At 35.8% G+C, this 23,608-nt stretch overlaps 1 protein-coding gene across 3 annotated transcripts in view; it reads right to left on the bottom strand.

Moving 5' to 3' along the window:
- CLIP4 (CAP-Gly domain containing linker protein family member 4) overlaps window positions 1-23,608 on the bottom strand; it is an 89,832-nt gene that overhangs the window by 29,316 nt on the left and 36,908 nt on the right. For all 3 annotated transcript variants that reach the window (XM_012788339.3, XM_012788335.2, XM_076000643.1), the window contains exons 9-14: window positions 19,159-19,302; window positions 15,499-15,588; window positions 14,597-14,740; window positions 11,896-12,030; window positions 8,480-8,603; window positions 4,665-4,729 (exon numbers count right to left, since the gene is read on the bottom strand). In XM_012788339.3, the coding sequence (XP_012643793.1) occupies window positions 4,665-4,729; window positions 8,480-8,603; window positions 11,896-12,030; window positions 14,597-14,740; window positions 15,499-15,588; window positions 19,159-19,302 (702 nt within the window). The remainder of the gene's footprint in view (window positions 1-4,664; window positions 4,730-8,479; window positions 8,604-11,895; window positions 12,031-14,596; window positions 14,741-15,498; window positions 15,589-19,158; window positions 19,303-23,608) is intronic.

Below are 23,608 nucleotides of genomic sequence, written 5' to 3'. Positions count from 1 at the left end.
TAGATACAGAATATAACCGTGGTTTAGATTTCTTGACAAATTTTGATCTTTACCTTCCTGATCAAAGTATGTACATGTATGAATAAGTTAACAGTACGGCATTACTTTTAGAAGTTTTCATTATAAAATTTCTTAAAAATAAAATAAAACTGAATTACACCTTGATAAAGCTGATTATTTGTACTATCAAATATTATAATCTTAATAATCACTCGAAAAAAGAAAAGGATAAAATGGCTTCAAAACACTATCATTAAAGATGTCCCATTTATAAAACACTGAACAATAAACTTTGGAGCTTATGATTATTGGCATCTCCAAATAAAAGAACAACAACAAAAAGACTTCACAAAAGGTAAAAATGTTTAAAGATGTTTTTGAAAAGAAATAAGATTTCTAGTTCTGGCAGCTACAGCAGACCAGATGTGCTGAATGAATCTCTTGATTGAAACAGCTCTGATTTAAATAAACTATAATTTTTTAAGAATACAATTGAACTGACATAGAAGGCACACCTTCAAAGAGGCTAAAAAACAAACAGAGAAACCACTGGAGGTCACGAACACCAAAGCAACCCCCCACCCCACACCACCAGAGTTTCCACGGAACCCAGAGCACGTGGGCTGCCAGCAAACTGGCTGCACGGGAGACCGGGAAGGAAACAAAGCAGCGCCTGCCACCTGGGGATCCTCACAGAGTCGCTTGGTTAGTGTGAGGCTCCCAGGCATCCCACTGTCAGTGTGGGGTGAAAGGAGAAACAAAATGACACGCCCATCAGATGAAGACCAGGGAAAGTGGCTTGCATCAACCTTAATGCGCAAAAGAAGGCAAAATTCTCTCCCGGCAGAATTTGTGACCATGAGTCAAATTCACGTTATCTTGTGTAATATCACAAAACCTTGCAAATATAAATTAAAGTAGTCCCAGGCCAGCAGTGCCTCCAGGCAACTGGCAGAAGTAAATACAGTCTTCTCTGGAGGCATCAACCTGGGCCCCACAGAATCCTCATATATAAAATTCTATAAAGTAAAATAAGCATCTCACAATGATAAATTACAGAATTCACAAGGAAAGAAGAAACCATAAGTTAGGCTCAACAGAAGCAGATGGCAGAATCAGACTCACAAAAACTTTAGATACTAAATTATTTAACATGAAATAAAAGGTAACAAAATTTAAAATGTTTAAAGACATAAAAGAAAAACTTGAAAATATGGGGAAAGAATAAGCTATGGTAAGTAACAATCAAGCAGATTTTCAAAACAAAAAAAGGGCAATTTGTATAATTAAAATCACCATGGCTGGATTAAGCAGCAGAATAGACACAACTGAAGAAAGAATCAGGAAACAGAAGACGGGTCTGAAGACACCCAGAGCACAGTCCCAAGTGATGAGTGTGAGAAACACAGAAGAGGCAGGTGAAAGAGGAAGTCCAACATACAACTAAAAAGAGTTTCAGGAGGAGATAATAAAGAGAATAGAGGGGGGAAAATGTGAAGTATAATGGATAAGAATTTTGCAGAATTGATCAAAGACACCAATTCCCCTTCCAGGAAGACCCACGATGCCAAACAAGATGAGCAAAAAGAAATCCCCACCTAGACACATCATAGTGAAACCGTACTACAGAAAGAAACAGATCTTTAAAAGCATCTGAAAGGAAAAGATAAATCACCTACAACAATATGGAGTAGTTAGACTCATAGCTGACTTCTCATCACTGACAGAAGCCAGAAAACTGTAGAAAGATATTACCAAATGTGCAGGGAGAAAATATCTTTCAACCTAAAACTCTGTACCTATAAATCAGTAAAACTATCATTAGAAAAGACAAGAACTGAGAGAGCTTGCTAGCAATAGAGCCTTTCTAAAAGAAATGTTATAGAATGTACATGAGGTAAAAACAAAATGATCCCAAGTAGAAGTTCTGAGGATTAATGAGTAAAGATATTGGTAAATATGTGAGTAATTTAAATAAATATTATATAAAACTATTATAATAATGCCAAATTTATAGAGGAAATAAAATAGAAACTGGACAACTCAGTTTCTAAGGATTTTCTACTACTTGGGAAAGGGTAAAAATGCTCTGCTAAGTATGTATGTTAAATTATCTACAGTAATTAAGAAGAAGTATGTTCCTAGAATATAACTTACACAAATAGGGACGGGGAATGAAATTTTTTAAAAGGTGGCAATGTAGGAATATAAACAGAATAAAGTCAAGAAAGAAAAAAACATTTAAGTACAAGGAAAAATGTGAATAGAAAACATATAAGACAGCATAAATAATATCAGTGATATATCAGTCATTACAATAAATGCAAATGGATAAAACTCTCAGGTTAAAAAATGAAGACTGTCAGACAATATTTTTTTAAAAATAAAACCAACTATATTCTATTTAGAAAATATTCTGATAAAAATAAAAAAAAAGAAAATATTCTAAAAGCTTAGGGACACAGAAAGGTTTTAAGTCAAAGAGTACGGTAGAACAAGATACATTAGGCAAATACTTAACCAAAAGAAAGCTGGTATAATGTAAAAAGAATTAAAAGTAATACCATTTAAATCAATGTCAAAAAATTAAATACACAGTATAAATTAATAAAACATGTACAAAGTCTATATAAGGAAAACTATAAAACTCTGATGAAAGAAATCAAAGCAGATATAAATAAATGGAGAGATATTTCATGTTCATAGATTAAAAAGACTCAATATTAAGATGTCAGTTATTCTCAACTTGATCTATACATTCAATGCAATCCCAGCAAGTTACTTTGTTGATATTAACTGATTGTCAAGTTTATATGGATAGGCAAAAGGCCCATAATAACCAATACAACATCAAAGGAGAAGATCAAAATCAAAGGACTGACACTACTCAACTGGAAGAATTACTATAAAGCTACAGTAATCTTTATAGTGTGGTACTAGCAAAAGATTACACAAATAGATCAATGGAACAGAACAGAGAGCCCAGAAATGGACCCACACAAGTATAGTCAACTGATCTTTGACAAAAGAGCAAATACAATTCGATAGATAGTCTTTTCAACAAATACTACTGGAACAAATGGACATGTAAAATAAAAATCTAGGTACACACCTTCCACAAAAATTAACTCAAAATGAATCATAGATCTAAATAGAAAACACAAAACTCCTAGAAGGTACCACAGGAGAAAAGTCAGACTGATATTGGGGTTGATAATGACTTTTTAGATAAAACACCAAAGCACAAATCATGAAAGAAAAAAACTGATAACTGGACTTCATTAAAATTAAAAACTTCTGCTCTATGAAAGACACTGTTAAGAGTGGGAAAAGACAAGCCACATACTGAGAGAAAATATTTGCAAAACATATATCTGATACATATCTGGTATTCAAAGTACACAAAGAACTCAGTATTAAGAAAATAACAAACAATTTAAAAATTAGCAAAAGATATGAATGGTCACCTCATCGAAGAAGATATAGTGCACTATTACACCGTTGATTGGACACCGTTGTACACTGTAGAAATGTAAAACAGTGCAGCCATTATGGGAAAAAGTATGGAGGTTCCTCAAAAAACTATAAAAAGAACTACCATATGATCCAGCAATGCCACTGTTGGGTATATAACCAAATGAAAGGAAATCAGTATATGGAAGAGACATGCACACCCCCATGTTCACTGCAACACTATTCACAATAGCCAAGATATGGAATCAATCTAAGTGTCCATCAACAGATAAATGGGTCGAGAAAACATGTTGTATATGTCCGTAATGGAATATTATTCAGCCATAAAAACAGAATGAAATCCTGTCATCTGCAGCAATAGGGATAGAACTGGAGGTCATTAAGTTAAGTGAAATAAGCCAGGCACAGAAAGATAAAGATTGCATGTTCTCACTTATACATGGGAGCTAAAAAGTGGATCTCATGAAGGTAGAGAGTGGAATGATGGTTACCAGAGGCCAAGGAAGGGGGGTGCAGTATGAAGTGAGGTTGGTAAATGGGCACAATGCAAATCAAAACCATAATGACATACCATTTAAACCCCTCAGACTGGCAAAGACTCTAGTCATGAGTAGTGTTGGCGAGGTGAGGAAGAACAAAGACTCGGATCCACTGAGGATGGGAGTGTGCGATACAGTTTGGCGTTGCCTAGGAAGGTTGAGAATATGGGTATCCCATGCCTGGCAATCCTAGAGAAACTTCTGCACATGTGCATAATAGCATAGTTTGTAACATTAAAAACAGGATATAACCCAAATAACCATCGATTATAGAATATTTCAATGGAATGCTAAATAACAAAGTAGGAAACAATCAAAACTAAATATATGTTATTTATTGATATATCTAGGTTTTAAAAATATAAAGAAAATCAAGGGAATAATGAACGTAAAATTCAAGACTCATATACCTGAGGATGGGGTACATGAAGAGGGAGGCAGATGTGGGGTGTGGGGTGCTCAGGGGTCCTACAGTACAGGTAATTATTTTCTTCAGCTGGGGGGTGGGTAACACACGTTTACTCCATGTTTACACAAACTATACAATTTATATACTCTTTTGCTTACATGCATACCTCACAATAAAAAAAAACTGTCAATAAATGAAAGCAAAGAAATAATTATTAGGAATGCAAAACTGTGTAATCTTACCAGGATAAGAATGATTCTGTTTATTTGAAGAAATTTCTGAAAGAGTATCCAGGGAATCTGTTAGTCTGTGAATAAAAAACAAAGTACACCTCATTAGAAGTAGTGATCTCCAGATTTAAAACTGGCTCTTAAATAAGGTTTTCACACCAATTGCTACGTGTTATTTCATTCATTCAACAAATATTTACTGAGCACCCCTCATGAGACAGGAACAAGCTTGAATCTCAATGTGCACGGGAGACAGGCAATAATCACATAGAAGAGATCCTCACTACAGAAGGGTAATTAGTATGCAAAAAGTCAACTTAAAGTGAATTCCCTTAAACTATGGACATGACTGTTTCTTTGGAACTTTATCTTCAAAGGTGAAACTAAAAAATATGAAAATAAGTTTATATTAAATTTAACAAATGTTAGATTAAAAGTATTTTTAAAATCACTAATTTTCAAACTGAAAGAAAGAGATATTATTGGCCGAGTCTGTGTATGTACATGATTTTTCTGACAAGACTGTATGGCTAATACAAGTCAACATCCTCTGCTTTTTTTTTTGACTCTAAGCACAATCATAAAGGTCACTCTCCCAATGGGCTTCCCTTCATTGGTTGATATTCAAATCATTTTTTATTTTAATAAAGCCAATCCTGACAGCCTCATTCTCTTTCATCTGTTTACTGACCTAAATCTGCAAGTCCTTCATGTGTCAATCACTCCCTCCAGCATATCTTATTACCATCAAGAAATCCTGCAACTTTTGCAATATTTGCAATTTCCTCTTGTAACTCACATGCATTATTGTTTTTATTTCTGAGTATTATGAGGGTATAAACATTTTGGTTACATAAATTGCTTTTGTACCATTTATGTTAAAGTTATAAGTGTGCCCATCCCCCAGATAGTGTGCACTGCACCCATCAGGTGTGAATTTACCAATCCCCTCCTCCCCCCCCCACCTGCTTGATTTCTGATGAATGTTATTTCCACATGTGCACATAAGTGTTGATCGGTTATTTCCAATTTAATGGTGAGTACATGTGGTGTCTGTTTTTCCATCTTGTGATACTTCACTTAAAAGAATGGTCATAAGCATCACTTTTAAATGATACACAACATAGAGCAATCAACGAGAGACTTGATGGACAGAAAGAATATGATGTGAAGAACAGGACAGATATTTGAATGAAGTGGTAACAGGTAGCTGAGAGGCACTTAATTCTAAAAATGATCAGTTTGTTAGTAAAAGTGCCTGGTAAGAACTAAGGAAACACTAATGAAGATCACGTGGGCAGCGTGTGTGTGTGTGTGTATGTGTGTGTGTGTGTGTGTGTGATTAGATTAAATCTAGTCAGTGAAATTTTAATTGATTTATATATTAACAGAAAGAAAAGGTATTAACTAGGTGACAGTTGGGTGATAGCAGGTGGGTCTAAAAAGCTATCCAAGCAGAGAAAATAACATATGCAAAGATTCTGGGATTGCAGGCACATTTTAAAAACCAAAAGGGGAAAAAAAAAATGCCAGCTACAACCCTGAGGAGGAGTAAGATGAAAGTGAGATTATGACTGGTCACTACCTGATTCAGACTGTCCTCAGGCCGTCCCTAGTTTAAAATACTTCCATCTTCAAGATTAGTGGTATCTTTAAAGAGCTCCAAAGCTGGTTGAGATTAGAAACTCCTCAAAATCAGGGACCATGTCAGTCTTACTTGCTCACAGAATGCCTAGCACAGCACAAGTGCTAAAAGACACTTAATAGTATCTGATGCTGATGAATGAAACAATCAGAAGATGACAGGAAGACAGCTGGATCGAGAGAGCAGTTCCTTTAGAGAGGGCCTCTTTCTTTTAAGAGGGGGCTGCTTTTAAATGCACCACCTTAAAGATGACCAAAATAGAAGGTGAGTAAATAACTATGTAATAAACAAGTGCTCCATAACCAAGAGAGAAAAAAATGAAAACCGTGAGAAAGTAAATGGCTTCACAACATAAAGGAGAAAAGGCTGTTACAGCATGAAAAGCACTGAACTAGAAATCAGATTCAGTCAATATTCACCGTGCCTAAAATATGCTGAACTATGTACTCTGGATAATCATACGTGAAAAGAAGAGTCCCAGCCCTCCTGACTGGGAGACAAAGCCTGTGAGAGACTGTGGCCACGTGTTGATGAAGACGCGCCCAGCGTAATGTGAGAACACAGCAGACTGACTGGTGACTCAGCACGGATTTCACTCCCAAATCCATCATTTACAGGACATAGGTCCTGAAAAAAGCCACTGAGGCTCTTTTAACCACTACGGGGTTATGGTGAAGAGCACACATTGTGACACTAGACTACCCCGGAGCACAGCCCACTTTACCTGCCTGTGTCTCACTTTCCTCCCGTGTTGCCGTAGAGGAGGAAGGGGTTAACGCATGGAGAGCACCGAAAACAGTGCTCTGCACATAGAAACACTATACACAGCTATTACCTCCTTATCTTCATTTATAAAATGACTACAAAAAAGAACAATCTGTCTTAGAGCAAGGCCTTAGGAAAAACACTGACAACAAAACAACACGCCTGGGATGAGTCCAGCTCCACCATTAGTTAGCCATATGACTTTAGCTAAGTTACTAATCTCTTGAAACTTGTTTCTTCACTGCAAAATGGAAATGATCCTAATAGTTTCCAGCTCGCTGGGTTTGGGGGAATTCATGGGATATATATGTGAAGTACACTGTACAGAGCCCACCACTTGCCAAATGCTCAATAAGTGTTTGTGGTGGTCACTGTTATTTTCCAGCTTACCTGACCAAATATGCATTAGGATCAAATCAACAATATTTAAGACACTTTATAAACTACAAAGCACTGTATGTTAATACTATATTATCATAAATAAGAAGGAAAATTATATCAAGTACATCAAAGAAGAAGGAAATTAATGTAAAAATTACATGTAATTCTTCAATAAGAAAAATAAATGAAGGAATAAATGGATACAAAAACTTAAATTGGCAAAGAGGTAGTCACAACAGTCCGGCTCTAAGGGAAAGCTGTAATAGACAAGACGCCTAGAACTACTGCAATCGTAGTTCTAGTCTCATGAATGTGATTGTACCATTTATGTTATTTCTTGCGTAAAAATTAGTATCCCACTTCCCATCCACTGAAAAGCATACCAAGCCAACTTCTTTCAGCACGTAAGAGAAGTCATTTCACCTTATGGTACCTGGAATTTCATGAGGACTTGCTTCTGTTCAATTTATATTTTAAAACCAGATAAGGCCATACGGAAGTGAACTATCTTAAGAAGAAACACTGAGGAGGTATATTATATAAAAATCCTTGAAGCTTCACTTCCCCCCAAAGATCTACTGACTATCTATTTTTGAAAACTAAAGAAATCAGAGGAAAAAGCCATTTTGGCTCCATTAGGTTTGTAGGAGAATGAATGGGGTGCCTGCTGGCAGGAAATTTAATGTAGTTAGGATGTGACTGAAGCAATCAGAGAGCATTTTCACTTTTGTTTGCATGACAGATTAAGCTTGCTGCTCTCACTGTTCTTAGCTGCAAACGCCACTTCTAATAGCCTACACATACTCATAGGGTTTGCAAATGAGGAATAAAGGAGTTTTTCAAAATTGCAAATCCTCAGCAAAGCAAATTTAGCTTTCCATGAGCCTTCTCTCTGAAGAAGGTGGTTGGTTAACCCCTTGAAAGTCGACGTGAGCTACAGTCAGGGAATGAATGTCTTTAATATAAATTAGGTCTCTATAAACCACTGCAAATTACAAAAATTTCCTGTGAGTAAACATAAATTCCATCTTCTCACCTTTGCACCCTGGATGGGGGAGCAAATATTCCGTATCTTGGAGAACAACTAAAATACTGCACACCTCCAACTGAACCATCATTCTTGCCATGGGGTTTTTCAAGCTCTATACCATACCAATATCCTAGAACATGAATATTGCATTTTAAAAGCATCTGTACTTTATCCAAAATCATCATGCTATTATACAACCCCAAAGTCTAGAAGGTTTAACATTTTCACATGACCAAAATGATGAAAGATCACCATAACCATTAAGCTTTCAAATGATGAAATTAGAAAATAAAATTTGACAATGAACAGGAAAAAACCTTTCACAAGCATAATTGCAGAGTAGTACATTAAGGGAGAAAAATAAAATGCAAAAACAGATTGGGCAAGGATCAGCTATTATGCAAGCAATGTATGACTAAAATATATCTGAAAGCTATAATGAATAAGAAACTGTCACTCCTTGAATCCGTAATATAGTGTGTTTCAGTAAAAGAAGTGAAACATAATATTGAGATGTATAAATCATAAAATGAACATGCAATCTTTTTTATTCTCTCAATATTAGAATACCACAAATAGTTCTCAAATATTTAAAGGATAAAAATTATATAGAAAATACCCCTAGACATAATGACTCTGCTTTTTCTTTTTTTCTTCCACCCAACATAAAAAGAAAAATAATTTTTTACCTAAATGAGAAGACTTAGGCTAGCTATTAATAATAATGTTTTAAAAGATTTTTAGTATTTAAAAGGACCTACCTACTCTGAGGAAAATGATGGGATTTCCTTTACTAGAGAACCTAAAATTAAAGTAGCAAGGTTGCTTTTATTGTAGTTCCACTCGATATAAATGGACACATACTCCCTAAAATGAGGATATTCAACCTGAGGGGGCCTCGAGACATTTAAAATGTCTAACAGTCCATTCATTTATGATATAAAAGGAGAGTACGGTAGTAATTGTATTTGCTCTCTTACATAGTTCTACTATGTAATATAAGTAATGTCCACAAAGCTTTTGTTAAGCCATACTAATGCTCTGAAAATAGGTTGCCAAGTCTCTGAATGTCCCAAACCAGGTTAGTCTGGTTGCCATTGTTACTTCTCTGAGTGCCACAGCTATAATTTTTCAAGTTTTACTTCTGTCTTTGATGCTTTCCTCTATAATTTTTGCATTTTCCCATTTTATCATATAATTGCTACATGTTTACCATATAACTCTTGAAAATGTGTAACATACAGCAGAAATGCATTATGACGAGTGTTAAAGTGACATTGGTAATCATGTGGTATGGATGTCTTCCCATTAAAATATTAATTTTCTTTCTCAAGGTGGCACAGATAAGTATGGTGAAGAGGCTAAACATGACCTCTCCCAGGTCCTAGATCTCATGATCTAGAAAATACCTAGATATTACCACTGTTCTATAGAAATGACTGATCTAAATTCTGATGCCAAAAGAGATATGGGCCACTATCTTCTTTACCAAGACAGAACGACTTCAACAAAAAGTTACCAACTTTTATGTTTGCTTATTACTCCCTAAATTTCTAAATAAGTTCTAAATGTTTTACATTAGGGATTTGGAAATTAAAAGTCAATCTACGGGCCGGGTGCAGGGTGGCTCACGCCTATAATCCTAGCACTCTGGGAGGCCGAGGCGGACGGATTGCTCAAGGTCAGGAGTTCGAAACCAGCCTGAGCAAGAGTGAGACCCCGTCTCTACTATAAATAGAAAGAAATTAATTAGCCAACTAATACATATAGAAATAATCAGCCAGGTATGGTGGTGCATGCCTATAGTCCCAGCTACTTGGGAGGCTGAGGCAGGAGGATTGCTTGAGCCCAGGAGTTTGAGGTTGTTGTGAACTAGGCTGACACCACGGCACTCACTCTAGCCTGGGCAACAAAGCGAGACTCTGTCTCAAAAAAAAAAAAAAAAAAAAAAGTCAATCTAAAATGATGAATTACCTTCAAAAAAATCAAACCATTCTAACCAGAGAACTCTCTGATTATAGGATAATTATGAAAAATAACCTACCTGTGGGATTCTCAAGTTATTATTTGAGAACTATATTAAGTACATCCTAACTAATCTCAATTACTACCTGGAGACCTAACAGAGTCATGAATTATAAAACATATAACCCATCTCAAACCCATTAGTTGACTTACAATTAAAGGTGGTATTAATGAAACAAGAATGTGTGGGTAGACAGATCTCTACGGCTCTGTCGTGTTTCTCTGTGCCTTATGGGCAGAGGCAGCGACTGCCTGTTCCAGACTATCTTTTCATGGATGTCTGTATAGGGGACAGCTTTGGGGGACAGACATAGCCTCTCTCCAAAGCAAAAGGAAGGCCTGCTGAACCATAAGTTCAGTGCAAGGGTTCAGATTCCCTGCACTCAGTGTTCCTCTTTTGGAACATAAACCACTGGGCATGCAGGTGCCACCTAGCCCTCTCTCTTTCACCCTGTGGAACTGGGGCTCAGGGAACAATTCAAGAAAATGCCGATACTCTGGCTACTGCTATTATTGTGAGTACTAAAGTCCCTTGTCTTTGACTCAGGATTCTCATGTCTTCTACCAACATCTATAAAACACTTGTGGCAGGCTAATTTGTTAGCCTGCAAATAGGGTAAAACCTCAGATCCCTCAGCATTCTCAACAGAATGCTACAAACTTTAAAAAAAAAAATAATAATCAATGTTCTAGGTAACCTTTTCCTAAAATGCTGCAATGCCACCATGTGTTAAAATAGCATACTGCTATTTAAAACATAAAAACATGGTTTCATTCAACCGGCTTCTATTTAAAATTATAATCACTGAAAATGCAAAAGAAAGTAATCTTTACTTTTGGAAACACAATATTAAGTATACATAGGAATGTAAATATAAATATACAAACTTGTCTTTTTAAGGGCCCAGGGGAGGCAAAAGCTTTTTCAGTTTCCTTTAAGCCCTTGTGCCTACCTTTCTCTCCAAGCCACTCTGCTAAAAGCTGTATCATTAACTCATTATCTGCTCATTTTAAAGATTATGCTTAGCAAAAATCTAATCTTAATATGTTTTTCCTGTCATTTAGCACACTTGACAATCAGTGAGAGTCGAATTGGAGAGTTATAATTAATTTTTTCTTAGCATATCCAGGGTATAAATAATAAATATATATATATATAATTAATTTTAACATTAGAAAATTTAAAACAAAATTGGCAAGAAAAATTTATGGATGATTAATAGTTAACCTAGTAAAAACAGTCTGGTTTTAATCATTGCTTACATTTTCTGTGCCATAGCTATCATCCAAAAGAACTGTTAAAGAATTCTCTATAATTCAATTTTATTTACATGTAAAATTTTAAAACTTAAATTCTAGAAACTTCAAATTGAGCAAATAATACACAGATGAGTTACCTGGAGCAAAATTTGTTGTCCCAAAGAACTTAATGGTACCAATTCTCTGGCCTACCACCAACACACGATCTCCAAGGTGGAGTTCTCCTTCACAGCGGGTATTATTTGCTACAGATGTTGCTGAAGAATTCAAACCTGTTTAAGTGGTTGGTGGGCAGAAAGGTGCAGGGCAAGAAAAGAGGAGAGAAAACAAAGAGGGAAAAAACTCAAAAAGCACATTAGCCAAAAACTCACTGTGTATTCTATGGCTTTCCTTATGTCATCTACAATTATACTATATTTCTCACATATGAGGTCAAGCTACTGAAAGGAAAGGACTTCCTGAGAAAATTATTACCATGGGAAATTCACAAAACCTGATTCTTAGTAAAGTATCAACTCTGCTAGGACTGCCTGGTACACTCTCTTCTAGAACATGGGTGAGCAAACATTTTCTATAAAGAGCTAGATAGTAAATATTCTAGCCTTTGTAAGCCATACCATCTCCATCACAACTACTCAATTCTGCTATTGTAACATGAAAGTGAAGATAAACAACACATTGAAAAATATGTGCATGGATGTGTTCTTCACAAAAACAAGTGGTAGGTCAGATTTGGCCCATGGGCCATAGTATGCCAATTCCTATTCTAGTAAAGTGCTAGGATTATAGTAGTTTACCTGGATTCAGTGTAAATAATACAAAAAGGAATGTGATTTGGAGGTAAAATTGTTGTAAGATTCCAATTACCTCAAATTGATTTCCTTATTAAGAACAAAACACCTCCCCTCTTCTCAACTTGATTCAAAACTAAACCCTGAAATGCCCACTATTAAACATCAGGAAGTCCTAGAGAAATATCGTCTAAATAGCTGTTCAAGTATAACAGCTGAAAGACAAGAGGTGTGCCCTGGAGACTTGTTCCATCAGCACATAAGCTGAGATTTGAATAGCTGTCATCCAGGAAGGCCCAGAGAACCCTAGATAAGTGCATGGGATGGGAGGATAAGTCATATTGTGAAAATGGGAGAAACTAAAAATACGGTAACTAAAGAAGTGGCATAAACCCATGGAGAAGGAAGGTCTGGATAAAGGGCTACACCAAAAAGTCCCAGGCCCTCATAATGACTAATATTCCATAGCATATTACAGTTCACAAAGTGCTTTTCATAAAAATTGTATAAGATACAAACTCGAGAATTAACTAAGGCAGAGTGTGCACAGCCAGTAAGTGGCACACCTAGACGAAAACCCTGACCCTCTGACCAGAAATCTCAGGCCTGTCCCCATGTTGCCTGTAGACAATGGACCAAAGATGGCAAGTTCAACAATGGGGTGCATGAGGCTGAAGCACAGACCACAGGCTTCCTCCCCTGCCTTTCCCATTCCCCAGATCGTTTCTTTCCGTTCTTTTTCTCTAATTCTTTAACCTAACTTTCCATTACTACCCGTTCTCTCCTTCAAATGCAAATCTATAGAAAAAGTGGAAAATCTATTCATCTAGGTATGTCTCTGGAGTTCCTAACAAAGACCCTCCCATCCTCTGTCCCTCCCCCATGAAAGATCGTCTTTCTCACTCCAAGAACTCTCTTCATCTTCATTATTATTTAAACCTATATAACTCTCAAGTTTTTTTTTTAAAAAAGGTAAATATATAGGCACACTAGAACTAGTTGGTATAAAAGATTAAAAAAAAAGTAATTCCATGCCCACATATAAATTTTAAAAGGAAGTAAATGTCAAAAGTCCAAATGCCAAATGAAAGGGGCCTTGAAATGTAGAAAGGAGGACAAGCAGGATCTTACTGCACCTCCTCACCTCTGCTCCCCACACCTTAAAGCAAAACTGGTTGGGGTGTGGGCGGAGGGAGCTATTCAGAGAATAATTAGTTCAGCAAAACTTCCATGTCCCCTACTTTTAGGGTCCCACCTTTAAGGTTAATTATGTCAACATTACTGTTGAAGGTTTGCAGTTTTTTCCCCTATCCAATAAAATAAGTATTTCAAAAGGAAAAAAAAATCCTGTCATGAACATTTTCTATAATAAAATATTTATTCAGTACAAGTATTATAAGTATTAGAAAAAGAATCTAGTAATTATTTTGAGGTTTGTTAAGAACAATTTATGCCAAGATGGCTTTATTTTTTTTCTGGACAAGTTTACTAAATAAATAAATAAGTGAACTGCAATAGACACAATCTATGTAAATTTCAAAAAGAAACGTGATAAAGTATTTTATATATCCTTACATGTAACTGAAGAAATGTGGACTGAATGAGATTATGCAGGGTCCACGGCTAGTTAAAAAGCCATCTCAGAACAGGATGTCACTGTCATACTGGAAGGGGACCCTCTGACCTTCTCCTACATGGGTTTAAACAACCACTTGAATAAAAACAGAGGATGTGCTTTTTAAATATGAAGATGACACAAAGGCATGTGAAAAAGCTAATATGCAAGATGCAAGAAACAAAATTCAGATGGGACAAAACCACTAAGAATAAATTAAATGAAAATAAATGCAAAGTCTTATATCTATCCAACAGCAAAATGAAGAGACCTTAAGGCTTAAGGCTCAGGGGGAGGTAGGGAAGAGTGCAAAGTAGTTCACTCTGATTGAAGTAAAGGGTTCCTTCTACACATTTAAAAAGAGCAAATCTACTTACAAACAAACCAAGATAAAAAACACCAAGAAAGCCTGGTTGAAAAAGCCATAGATACCAGCACTGGCTCTGGATGACAGAGAAGAGCTTTTGCTCATTGTCTTCTTGTTATTGCTGCTTGCACTCAGTTTCTTGGGGTAGCTCTGTTTGTGTTCCAAAGACGATGTAGAAGAGGAGCTGCTGATAGATCCATTCAGGGTAACTAAAACAGGTAACGAAAAAGAACATATCAAAGGCTGGAAAACAAGAAGTGGACCAATAAGCTCTTCCAGGCAAATCTTTCTGGAACTCTCCATTTAGCTTCCTCAAGTATAGATTATCTAGTGTCAAATTAAATGCCTGATTTCATCCAAATATATGGTAGTTTACACATTAAAGATTTTATATCACAAGCAATAGCATTTTAAGGATTCACACTTTAATATCACAATCTTACATAGGAGGTGTCACTGTATCAATTAATGCAAACTGCCTACCCAATCTAACCACCACTATCTCTCATCTCTCATCTTAGATGAGATAGTGGAGTCCCATCTTATTTATACAAAAAACAAAAAATGCCATTAGTATGTTTTAAGGTAACCAAAGTTTAATATTAAAATGTTTTGAATTAAACCAGAAGGCAAGCAGGAATACTCATGCTGTATTCACCTAGTGATTTGGTAGCTAAAGGCTACTTAAACATTTTTCTCAAGCCATTTGTACTATAGAGTTTCCTTTTATGCCCTCTTTTAATCTATTCCAGTAGCTCTCTAATTTTACTAAGACATAAGAATCACAGTACGGGGTTTTATACCAAAAAAAATGTATATACTTTATTATGTGCTGCTTAATGGATTATCAGGGTAATTTTTACCAACTTTAAAACTCAACCCCCAAATAAGCTGTTTTTCTACTATATTATTTTAAAGTTCCATCAGAAATTAAAACTTGAGAAACAGAAGTTATAAATTACATTACCATCTTTCTCTGTTACAGTTTTCGGTTCTTCACCAGGAGGTAATGAAAGTGTTGATTCAGAAGCACTATCTTTTTTTGATGTCATTAATCCTAGGACACGAAATAAAACACTTTCAGCAATAATTCTGTTTAACATTAAAACTGTACTTTTTAAAAGCACACACATCCTTCATTATCTAAATCTTACCCACTTGTGAAAACATCTTGGATAATAAATTCATAGACAGCAGAGACCAATATTTCATTATTTAAAGGAGAAAGAAAAGAATGCATTCCCAGCCCATCTAGATACCCCAACTTCCCCAAATAGCACTAAAATACATTTTAACCTATATAACAATCCAATAAGGACTGAGGGTTAGGTCAGATTTCTTCCAGAGCAGGGGTCCTCAAACTATGGCCCTCGGGCCACATGCGACCTGCCGAGGACATTTATCCAGCCCTCCAGGTGTTTTTGCTGCCGCTGCCTGTCCTGCTTAGCAGCCGACTTGTCCTGGGCCCACGGTGCACATGTGCAGAATGTGCACCGCACTCTCCAATGGCCCTCCAATGGTCTGAGGGACAGTGAACTGGCCCCCCTGTTTAAAAAGTTTGAGGACCCCTGTTCTAGAGAATACAGTGGTATGACCAGGAACAACAGAGGGTAGTAATTCCTGTTGGACAAAAAGAAAATTGTAAAGACACAGAGAATGGTGGGTAGCTTGGCTGGAACAGAGTACTTCTAGGATGTGAGAGAAGACAGACTAGACAGACAAATCTCAGCAAAACCTCAGAGGGCAGCAGTGCCTGGCTAAGGAACTGGAACTCTACAGTAGAAAATAAGCCTCAGCTGGGCTTTGAAAAGGAGGACTGGCATGAACAGAATTCTAGTTCAGTAAAACTCTCCTGACAGCAAGGTCTAGAAGGAAACCAAAGGAGGGGAGGCTGGAAGCAAGAATTTATTACAATAGTCCAGGTATGAGAGTCTGAACTACACCAGCAAAAATTGGAGGGGGTGGGTTAGGGAGATTTTATGAAGGCAACCTGCAGAGTGAATTTCTCATTTTTCAGTTAATTTTTCTGTTCTGAAATATCCATTTGGTTCTTTTTATGTGAATTTTTATTGAGATAATTAGAGATTCATATCAAGTTATAAAAAACATATAAGGAGATCCCTTGTACACTTTGTCCAGCTTCCTCCAAGGGTAACATGCTGCAAAACCAGAGTATAATATCCCAACCAGGACACCAACATTGATGCAATTCACCAATCTTAGATTATCACAGGTTTATTTGAACTTGTTTGTGTGTGTCTGTACACACATGTATCATTTGGTTCTCTTTCATATATTCTACTTCTCTGTTGAAACTTTCTTTCCATTTGTTTCAAGAATGTTCACCCTTAATTCTTGCAGCATGGTTATAATATAGTCTTTAAAGTCTTTATATGTTCATTGCAACATCTGTGTCATTTTGAAGCTCCCATGCATTGCCTTTTTCCTTGCAAGATGTGGAGGTTTCTTTTGGTTTTTCATATTTTGAGTAATTTTGGATTGTAGCCTATATATCTTGAACATTATGTCATGGTACACTAGGTCTTGTTGAAATCATATGGAGTATGTTGATTGTTTTGTTTTGCTTTAGCAGGTAGTCAACCCAGGTAGGTTCAGGCTGGAAGTTCCTGCCCACCTTCTATGCACCTTGGTCCCAATGTCAGTTCAGTTTCACCACCTTTGCTCCGCTACTTGGAACTGTCCCATGTGTTGTGCTACCCAGCAGTCAGTCTGGGACCTAAGTAGTGGTCTACCAAGGAGACCAAAGCCTTTGGTTAGATCCATACAAGCATAACTTGCAGCAGGCCTAGGAGCTCACATCCAGCAATCTGAGGTCACTTTCTTGAGCCCCTCTCCATGGTCTCCCTGACACTTCCTGCTCCAGAGCACCCCTTCCTCACATTCGGAGTAGAATGCCCAGGCTTTCGCTTCCTGCTCTGTCATACAATCTCCTGAGCATGATTCTGTCTCTGTGGTCAAACAATGAGAAAACAAGAAAAACCAAGGGGGATTCCATCCATGTTCTTGGGACCACAGTTTCTCTGGTCAGAGACAAGTTTCCCCTTCCTTGGGGTTCTGGGTGCCGCCCATGGACTGTTGCTGCTGTGCCATGCAGGACTGCTAGGGACTGGAGTGGGAGAGAACCAAGGGGGGAAAAGCGAGCAAGAAAGAAAACAGGGGATTTCTTCCATGTCCTGTCTAATAGGAGACCCCTCTTCTGCTCCCCAAACCAGAAATAGAGGGGCTACTCTTGGAGCTTCCTGACATACCCATTGTGTACTTCCAAGTTTCAGCTTCAAGGGATACCATCTATAACAGCATCAAAAAGTATGAAGTACCCAGGAGAACATCTAATGAAACAGGCATAAAATATCTATAGAAGATATTATACAATCTTATTAGGATATTTTTAAAGTACCTAATTAAATAGAAAGATATTTCAAGCTCATAAAAGACAAACTATTACAAAGATGTCAGTTCTTTCCAAATTGATTTAAGGTTTAAATGAAATACCAATTAATGCCTCAACAGATTTTTAAAAATAAATTTAACTGCTTATTCTAAAATTTATATGGAAGTATGATTTATTAAGGCCCAAATAGGGAAGACAATTGTGAAGAATAAGGTAGGAGGCTTTCTTCTACTGAGTATCGAGACTTATTTCTTAAAACTTTAATAATTAAGGGAGTACAGTATTGACACAGGATATTCAAATAGCCTACCGGAAGAGAACAGAAAGGCTAGCCAAATTCTTGGACAAAATCCTTTCATCCTGGTAGAAAGCCTTCTGCTTCAGCTACTGATGAATTAACAAGTCCTTATGAAGCAGCTATTTTGTGCTATGTGCTAACATGAATACAAAATTACAAAATACTCCCACAGTCCACGTAAAGCTTAAAAATTTTGCCAAGAGAATAAAAGATTTGCATAAATAAAGCAATTACATGACAAAACCCAAGATAACAATTAGCAATCGTGGTATGGATAAAAAGTACATACAAAGTTAGAGAATAAAGAGATTAAAGAGAGCTGCAGTCATCAGGGAAGTTTTCATGGAGAAACAGGATCTGCACACAAGGAGGTAAAGAATGGTGAGGACTCAAAAGGCAGAAGTTACCATACCCAGATAAAATCATGAAGGGAGGAGTGAGACCAATGCACGGGAAAGACAGGGAAGAGATGTAACAAACCACAGTTCAACAATGGAAGCAGTATGAGGCTACATCAAATAAAGAGGACTTGACTGCTAGTTTCAAGAGTCAGGACTTTTTCTGATAAAAAAGAAGTCACTACACATCCTCGATTAGGTGAGGGACATAGAGCTAGTTGTGTTTCAAAAAGATTTGAAGGAGGTAAAAAAAAAATCTAACTTTGAGGTTAGATTATGGGATGATAAAGGTATGGAGACAATAGGAAGAAAAGGAAGGAACAAATCTGAAATTCTCTTTGTTAGAAGATGAAATCATTAATCATGGCTGAGGTTTAAAAACACATAAGAGGCAGGTTTTATTAAATTCTGGTTTCACAGTTGGCTAACAAAAAAAGAGTGAAACAATATAAATATTAGAAATTTCACAAATAAAATTATAATGTTGAAGAAGAGAGCTAACTTTCTGGTTTGACCTACCGGTATTTACTTTTGATGTTACATGAGCTATGTCAATTTTCTGGGACCTAATGAGTGGTACAGCAGCTTTTGTAGAAGGAGTGTGTAGTGTATTCTTCCTTCGATCTTTTGCTTTACTTATCTTTGAAAGAGGTGCAAAAATACCTGAAGGAGAATGCAGAATTTTAGTTAGTGTTAAACAATTAAAAACATCTCAAAGGGGCAAGTACAAGTATTTAATAATATAAATCTTTAAGTTATTTTTGGTGCCTACGTGTCTTGTAGTGAGAGACAGGAAAAAAAAAATACTTGCCCTCAAAGAGCTTACAATCTAGTTGTCAAGACTAACAACACAGCAATAATTTAAGAACCACATGAAAGATATGTAATTGGGTGTTAAGTGAAATTCAGGGAAAAAGTAAAATAAGTAAAGATAATAGTTTTGTATTATTTATAAGCTATTGGCAAGTAACAGTGAGCTATATAATATAAAATCTTATTCTTCCATGTCACCTTTTATCTCCTTTGGAAACTTATATTTATCCCACATCATAGCTTTTTACATTCAAGTCTCATCTCTCCTACAGACTGTGCACTTTTTAAAGACAAAATTCAAACATTACTCAATTCTGCATTCCTTCATTGTACCTAATTACAGCACCTTACACATAGTAGGGATACAACAAATCTTTCTGACTATAAAACATAACCTCACCAAAGTTTGAGTTCTCGGTTCCTGACAACCAGAAACAATGCAGTGTGTTGGGGAGGGGTGGCACACAGGGGCAGGGGCTGGGGCTAGGGCTGCCTGTCTACAGCAGCTGGGAGTATAAAATACTATTAAAAAGGAGTTCATCCAGGCAATAAAATAGCCAGTATAAATAAGTATGCACAGACACTAGAGATGGTGCATACAGACTATAAATATCAAGATAATCTGGCTGAGATATTTAAAAAGAGAAAATAAAGCCATAATATGTATATTACCCTCTTTCACTAAGTGTTTACAACCTAACAAATATACCTAATGACAAAAATGGACTATATTAAAAATAACTTGTGTTAAAGCAGTGTAAAAATGCTCAGGACTATAAAAAATTACTGCTTTTTTAGCTAAAAAGCGCCAACTATACTACTTTTCTGCTAATCTTGACATTCTCTCCTAACCTTGGATTCTATACTAATTTATTCTGATTTTCCCACCTCTTTTTTTTTCTTGTTCACAATGTTCTCTCTTCTGTCTTTTACCTATGAAACTCTCCTTGACTTTCTATTCTTTCTCTAAATTCTCTTCCTTCCCAAACACATGCACACACACACTCACTCTGTCAAGCTCAGTGGTGATGATGATGATGATGATGATGATGATGATAACCAGTGTTGCCAAGTATTTGAAGAAAGAAATTATTCCATACTCTGGGAATGTAAAACTTGTACAATTTTTCTAAAAGGCAAAAATCCTGACCTAATTAATCCACTTGATGGAATTACTTATAAGGAAATAATTATACTTAATGGTGTAAAGGTTACAAGGTTACATTTGTACACTATAAGGAACAGACACACTTTAACAGCTAAAACAATTTCTAGTCTACTAGAATGCCCCAATTTCTAGTTTACTGCTATGACCCAATTACGCTTCTGAAAACTAATCATAAGAAAATAATCCAAACAGAAGAAAAAGATTGTATGCCTGAATATGCCACCATTATAATATTATTCATAAACAGGAGAAAACATAACTATCTGGCAATATGATGAAGTAATCATATCTTTAAACTATTATATCACCATTAATAATTAAAACAATAAAGATCACATAGAAACAACAAAATATGAAAAGTAAATTGATAAATAAAAATAAGTTCTTTGATATTATGATCACATTGTAAAAAACTATATGTGTGGATACAGGCAGGATTGGAAAAAACTGAAAATTAAAATCTTTATGAGAACAATCAGACTAAGTATTATTTTTCTAATTTGATTTGTATCATTAATGTCATAATAATGTTCAACAAATGTTTGTCTTAATTTGAGTGGAAATATGTGGTTTTTCTTTCAAGATCTTACCAGACAATTTCTATATGCTAGTATTTTTTAAAAGAACTAAGTATTTCATTCTCTTGCTTAAAAATATTTCTATAGCATACAAAATCTCATAGTTCTCACTCTTCAATTAACTGTATTATTTGGGAGAACCAAAACTCAAAGCAATGACTGGATGCACGGTGCACAGGCGACCTCACTATGCAGTTACTCATGCTAATCAAAGTACTGATGGGATTTTTCTCAGACTTTTTTAAATTTCAGATCTTAGCATACAAGGCTTAACTAAAAATAAGCATATTATGAAGAATTCTTTGCATCAAAGTTATAAGTGTGCCATCACCAAGGTAGTGTGCATTGTACCTATTAGGTGCAAATTTACCCATCCCCTCTCCTCCCCGCTCCCACCTACTTCATTTCTGAGGAGTTTTATTACCATATATACACATGGGTGTTGATCAGTTAATTCCAATTTAATAGTGAGTACATGTGGTGTTTGTTTTTCCATTCTTGCAATAACTTTGCTTAGAAGAATGGTCTTGGACTTCATTAAACTAAAAAGCTTCAAAACTTTTAAATCTCTCTCTTCATAGTAGGAAGTCAACAGATGTCTCAAATTGGAAAAGTCAAGAAAGATTCATATATATATTATTTACAAAAACAGATATTAATATCAGAAGACACAGCAAAAGAAGTCGAAAAAGTTCTTGCCTCAAAGGAGCTGGACTCAGAGGCAGGGAAAAGCAAGACAAAGGAGGGTTTTGTTGTTTACAAGGCTTATGATACTATTTGACTTATTAAGCTATGTACATGTATTCACTTTGGTAATTACCGAAAGACATAACAACAGTATTACCAACAAGTATTAAAACTTACTATAAATTTTCTGCAATTAAAAAAATTTAATATGTGCTAGAATTAACACATCAATGGAATAAAACAATACTGAAAGGGACCACAGCATTTATAAGAACTTAATTTATAATAAAAGAAGCACAACAAGTCAAAGGGAAAAAAATATAGATTTAGAAAGGGAGAAAGAAAACTACTGCCAATAAAAGATAAATTCTTTGGCTGCTGGCTGGCAGGGGATTCCCCAACTCACCTGCCCTCACCTTAAGCAGCTTAGCCAGGACAAGGGTCAGAGTACTGAGCTGACTTGGCAGGAAGGGCTACGCCCATTTCTACACAATCCAAGGCATGGCCCTTGCCCCCCAACTTGCCTTAAGTACGTAAAGGAGGGCAGATCAAAGGTTCTTGGGGTATCTAGCTTTGTCCTAGCCACGCCTGTCTCTCCTGGGGTGATGAGAGTTTGGGAGTCCACATGGCATTCTGTTGACAATCTAAATATTTCCCATAAATCTGATTGACATTGGCCCTGTGTGTTGCTATGGGCTTTTTTGATCCTGCCTTAGCCTGCTTGACAGTTGCCAAAATTAGCTATCAGAGGAAAATGAAAATGAAACTCTTTACCTCATGCTGCCAACCAAAAAAATTCCAAATGGAGTAAATATGTGTAAAAAATTAAAACACTGAAATTATAGGTAGACAGGACTAAGTTCTAGTGTTCTATAGCACTGTAGAGTGAATAGTTAATAATAATTTGCACATGTTTTAAAAGCTAGAAGAGAGGATTCTGAATGTTCCCAACACAAAGAAATAAATGTTTGAGGTGATAGAGATCCTAATTACCCTGATTTGATCATTACATATAATATACATATATCCAAATATCACTCTGTACCTCATAAATATGTACAATTATGTCAACTAAAAATAGAAAAAAATTAAGACATTCAAAGGAATAATATATATAATTTATAACTAATCCTTGGAGTAGAAAGAATTATCAAAGCATAAAAGCAACATCAGAGTTTATCAAGGAAAAGTCTTTTAACTGCATAAAACAATATGGCCAAAAACATTACAAATAAAGTTCAAAGGCAAGTGACAAACTGAGCAAATTATCTACAATAAATATAGAAGCGTAATATACTAAATAATATATTTTTTAAACTCATCAGTTTCTAAGAAAACCCACTAATATCCCAATTAAATAAAATGAACAGGTAATTGTCAAGAAAACATAAAAAATACGCATACCACAACAAAACATTTCAAATGTTTTAACTACAGAGAAATATGAATGCAAGCATAGAAATTTTCACCCATCAAATTGGAAAAATCAAAGGAAATGGAGCCATTAAAAATCACATTTTCAAATAATATGTAAGGATTTCGGGAAATTATAATAGGATATCAAGTAAAAATGTAGAATTTTAATTTTCTTCTCCTTTTTTATGCTTTTCAACTCTTATGCAATGAGCATTTTTCATGAACAAAAAATGTTTTAATAAACCAAAAAATGAGATTCCCACCTAAGCGTGTGATGACAGGAAATTTGTGATTTTGGTAAATTTGT

The sequence above is a fragment of the Microcebus murinus genome, chromosome 3 (genome assembly GCF_040939455.1).
Source record: "Microcebus murinus isolate Inina chromosome 3, M.murinus_Inina_mat1.0, whole genome shotgun sequence".
NCBI lineage: Eukaryota > Metazoa > Chordata > Mammalia > Primates > Cheirogaleidae > Microcebus > Microcebus murinus.
This window is presented reverse-complemented; position numbering and strand designations above follow the sequence as displayed.